The sequence below is a fragment of the Oncorhynchus mykiss genome, chromosome 30, assembly GCF_057628025.1.
Source record: "Oncorhynchus mykiss isolate SJ-2025 chromosome 30, ASM5762802v1, whole genome shotgun sequence".
NCBI classification, from domain to species: Eukaryota; Metazoa; Chordata; class Actinopteri; order Salmoniformes; family Salmonidae; genus Oncorhynchus; species Oncorhynchus mykiss.
Window position 1 is genome coordinate 30,613,690 of NC_143051.1, and position 4,335 is coordinate 30,618,024.

Here is a 4,335-nt window from a genome sequence, read left to right on the forward strand (position 1 = left end):
CAGGATGAATGTTTTGAAATATTTGTATTCTGTACAGGCTTCCTTCTTTTCACTCTGTCAATTAGATTAGTATTGTGGAGTAACTACAATGTTGTTTATCCAACCTCCGTTTTCTCCTATCACAGCCATTAAACTCTGTAACTGTTTGAAAGTCACCATTGGCCTCAAGGTGAAATTCCTTCCTCTCCGGCATCTGAGTTAGGAAGGACGCTTGTGTCTTTGTAGTGACTGGGCGTACTGATACACCATCCAAAGTGTAATAAATAACTTCAATAACTACATGTTTTATCCTGAACTTATTTCGGATTGCCGTAACAAAAGGGAGGAATCCTTATTACTCAAGACAATTCAGCTTTCACTTTTTATTAATTTGTAAACGTTTCTTAGAACATTATTTGTCTTTTGTCATGGTGTGTATAAAGGTGAAGTCAGGTGCAGGAGAGAAGAGTATGATAAATAAAGCGCACTTTATTAAAGTTCCAAACCGGGAGCACAACAAAACAAACGCGCTCAAAAACACGGAACAATAAAGTAAAGCGCTAAAGAACATCGTATGACATGAAAACAATTACACACAAAACATGATGGGAAACAGAGGGTTAAATACAATTAGATGATTGGGGAAATGAAAACCAGGTGGGTATGAAACCCAGACAAGACAAATGGAATTATGAAAAATGGAGCGGCGATGGCTGGAAAGCCGGTGACGTCATTCGCCAAAAGCCGCCCGAACAAGGAGAGGAGCCGACTTCGGTGACAACTTTGACATTACGGGAGATTGTGTGTAGGCCAGTGACACAAAATCTTAATTGAATCTATTTTAAATTCAGACTGGATTTTTTTAGGGAAAAGTCAAGGGGTGTGAATACTTTCTGAAGGCACTGTATTTCTGAACATGCTCACAACCTGCCATTGGATTCAAATGATTTAAAACATTGTGCATGTCAAGTTATGGTCAAATACTGTGTGGAAAATGATATTAACCCTCTACTCTAATTTGAATATTATATTTACCATCTACTATTATTTTTATTCAGCACTTCAAAACGAAAAGCAAGTTAGATTTGATTTTGCTTGAATGACTCAACAGTGAAAGCCCTGTGAAACCCCAAAGAATTCACAATCAAAGTTCTGAACATAAGATAGAGGGCATTACAAGTATTAAGAATGTCAAGTTTTGTACTTAGAGTTTTGAAAATATACCACCTACATCTGAAAATCTGCAAGTTCCCCAGAACCGCATAAAAAGGAAGTTAAACTCTATATACCCATTAAATTGTTGGGAGCATATGCAGGATGTGTGACACATATCTATGTAGAGTGTTCTACTTTCTCTCTTTCTATTTATACAGTTAGTCAGCACCTCTACAATAAATGCTGGGTGTGAATCAGCTCATGATTTCTACCACCTGATCATAACCCCCCAAAAACTGTTTATAGTTTCATAAAATGTTTTCAACTACAGTATGTCAATCTCAAGCTTTATTTCTAATTATAAACATAAAGGCATGTTCCTTTGGGTGTAGATAAAGTTGTTTGTCTGTTTACCAAATGTGTTATTACATCTGACATATGGCAAGGTCTACCTTCATTTGGTTCAGAAATATTTTTGGGGGCGGTGTTGGCAAGTAGGCTCACTTCTTGTTGCGGGTTAGACTGAAACTAAAATGGTTGAACCCATATTGGTCTTCGGAGTGGTGTAAGGTTTGAAATGCATGCTTTTATTGATCTATTTAGGCAGAAATGTTATTGCTTAGATCTAGTGTTTTTCCATTGTGCTCACTGCTCAAATACCTGATTTTGACATGCATTGAGGCAACTTCACAAATAGACAAATATTCCAAAACACTATGGTAAGTTGAAGCTCCTCTGAACCAAAGCAGAAGTATATGTACTATAGAGAAACTTATTCATGGTAACCAAATATCTGTATTTATTCATGAGAAAGCTGAAAGAAGCAATACAATTTAGGCTTTGACCAATGGAGGTCAAGCTTGAAGGGCGAGAGACCAACAATATAACAAATCTAGGCTAACCTATGGATACCTAGAAAGTACAGTCTATACAGTCAGCAACCCAAAATGTAGGTTTTATTGGGGACAAAATAGCAGAGGGCAATGTGACTCATATTTGGCTGCTCTAAAAACACCTAAAAAATATATTCCTTTTTGAGAGTACCCTGACTTGTTAAGGTTAGGGTGGGGGGTTTGATTATGGGTAGGCTGAGGGTTAGAATTAGGGGTTGGCATGCCAGTCATATGCCTTTAGTCACACCAGCAGAGCACAGCTTCAGACATCAGATATTTGTGACCTGCATCCTGATTTCGCCCCTCAACGACGACTTGGGCTGCTCACGGATCCTCCGCGAGGCGAAGGCGTACAGGAAGGGGTCCAGGCAGCAGTTAAAAACCATAAAGCACCGGGCGACACGCACTAACGCGTTTCTGTGTCTCAGCAGCGCATCTGACACCTCTGGAGGGGATGTCTGCAGCACAATGCGGGCGATAGCTAACACTTTGACAATGTTCACAGGGATCCAGAGGATAAAGAAGGCGACCACCACACTGGTGACCAGCCACGTCATTTTGGCACTGCTGAACAGCGCCGTCTGGTTCACCCGCCGGTGGAGGCGGCAGTAGGACGTGACAAGCACAGAGAACGGGACCACAAACCATAAAACTATCTCAAAGACGAGGACAGCAACTATTTCAGCATCGGAGCCAGTGTGTTGCTGGAAATGGATATCGCCATCAACCACATCGTGAGTGGCAACGGCGGGGGCAGTCAGAGCACCGGCGAGCCCCCAAAGTGCCAGGAACAGCACCGCCTCCCCCTTGCGCCCCAGCCTGTTCCACATCTGCGGGTAGAGCACCTGGAGGTAGCGATGGACACCGAGTAGTGTAACCGTTAGCACGTTACAACACAGGCTGAAGTAGAGCAGGAAGGTGGCTAACTTGCATGCTGCACGGCCAAGAGTCCAGGATTGCCGGGGAGTATAGATCCACACGGGAACCATGGCCAGGCACAGGATGTCGGAGGAAGCCAGGTTGAGCATGAGGCACAGGGTGAAGTTGAGGCGTCGGGACGAGCGACGCAGGATGACCACCAGGACAGCTATGTTACCAGGGAGGCCTAGAACACAGCACAGCCCCATGATGATGCTCGATATCAGTCGGACCGAAACCACGTCATCCGTAATCCAAGTGGAGTTCAAGCTAGAGTTGCTGGAGGAGTTCATGTTCACAATGGTCCGTGAAAGAATAAGAGATCTAAGAGCTGTCTGGAAGACAGTAGACTTTAGACATTTAATTATTTGTTTCTCGTTCTTGAAATCCTCACAAGTTTGTTATCTTCTCTTGAACTCTTGTCATAGAGTGATAATAAGGAAACTGATGTGGGTTAACTGCCTCTGGTCAGCTTCCTCCTGACAAAGCTGTGTGTGTGTGTGTGCATGTGAGTTTGAGTCTGAGTGTGAGTGAGTGAGTGAGTGAGTGAGTGAGTGAGTGAGTGAGTGAGTGAGTGAGTGAGTGAGAGATTTGTGTTTGAGGTTAACAATTAGATTCTTTCAATTTCGTCATCAAACTGATTCTCATCAATAAACACAATAGCCTTAGTTTAATGCTTCCATTTAGTGGCAAAATAAGGCTAGAAAAACTACAATTCTTCCCTGCAACAGATTCTAGCATAAATCCACCATGACTGCTATCTTCTGTTATCTTCATTTGGGAAGCTATTGACGAAAACTACACATTTGTATAAAGCACATTTATTTGGAGATACACAAAGATATATACAGTGCCTTGCGAAAGTATTCGGCCCCCTTGAACTTTGCGACCTTTTGCCACATTTCAGGCTTCAAACATAAAGATATAAAACTGTATTTTTTGTGAAGAATCAACAACAAGTGGGACACAATCATGAAGTGGAACGACATTTATTGGATATTTCAAACTTTTTTAACAAATCAAAAACTGAAAAATTGGGCGTGCAAAATTATTCAGCCCCGTTAAGTTAATACTTTGTAGCGCCACCTTTTGCTGCGATTACAGCTGTAAGTCGCTTGGGGTATGTTTCTATCAGTTTTGCACATCTAGAGACTGACATTTTTTCCCATTCCTCCTTGCAAAACAGCTCGAGCTCAGTGAGGTTGGATGGAGAGCATTTGTGAACAGCAGTTTTCAGTTCTTTCCACAGATTCTCGATTGGATTCAGGTCTGGACTTTGACTTGGCCATTCTAACACCTGGATATGTTTATTTTTGAACCATTCCATTGTAGATTTTGCTTTATGTTTTGGATCATTGTCTTGTTGGAAGACAAATCTCTGTCCCAGTCT

At 41.8% G+C, this 4,335-nt stretch overlaps 1 protein-coding gene across 1 annotated transcript; it reads right to left on the reverse strand.

Moving 5' to 3' along the window:
- Positions 1 to 451: 451 nt before the first annotated feature.
- LOC110517423 (atypical chemokine receptor 2-like) lies at positions 452 to 4,016 on the reverse strand. The gene has a single exon (XM_090228359.1). It carries the CDS (start codon positions 3,236 to 3,238, stop codon positions 2,297 to 2,299), a length of 942 nt encoding a protein of 313 aa, XP_090084485.1. The 5' UTR covers positions 3,239 to 4,016; the 3' UTR covers positions 452 to 2,296.
- Positions 4,017 to 4,335: the final 319 nt, after the last annotated feature.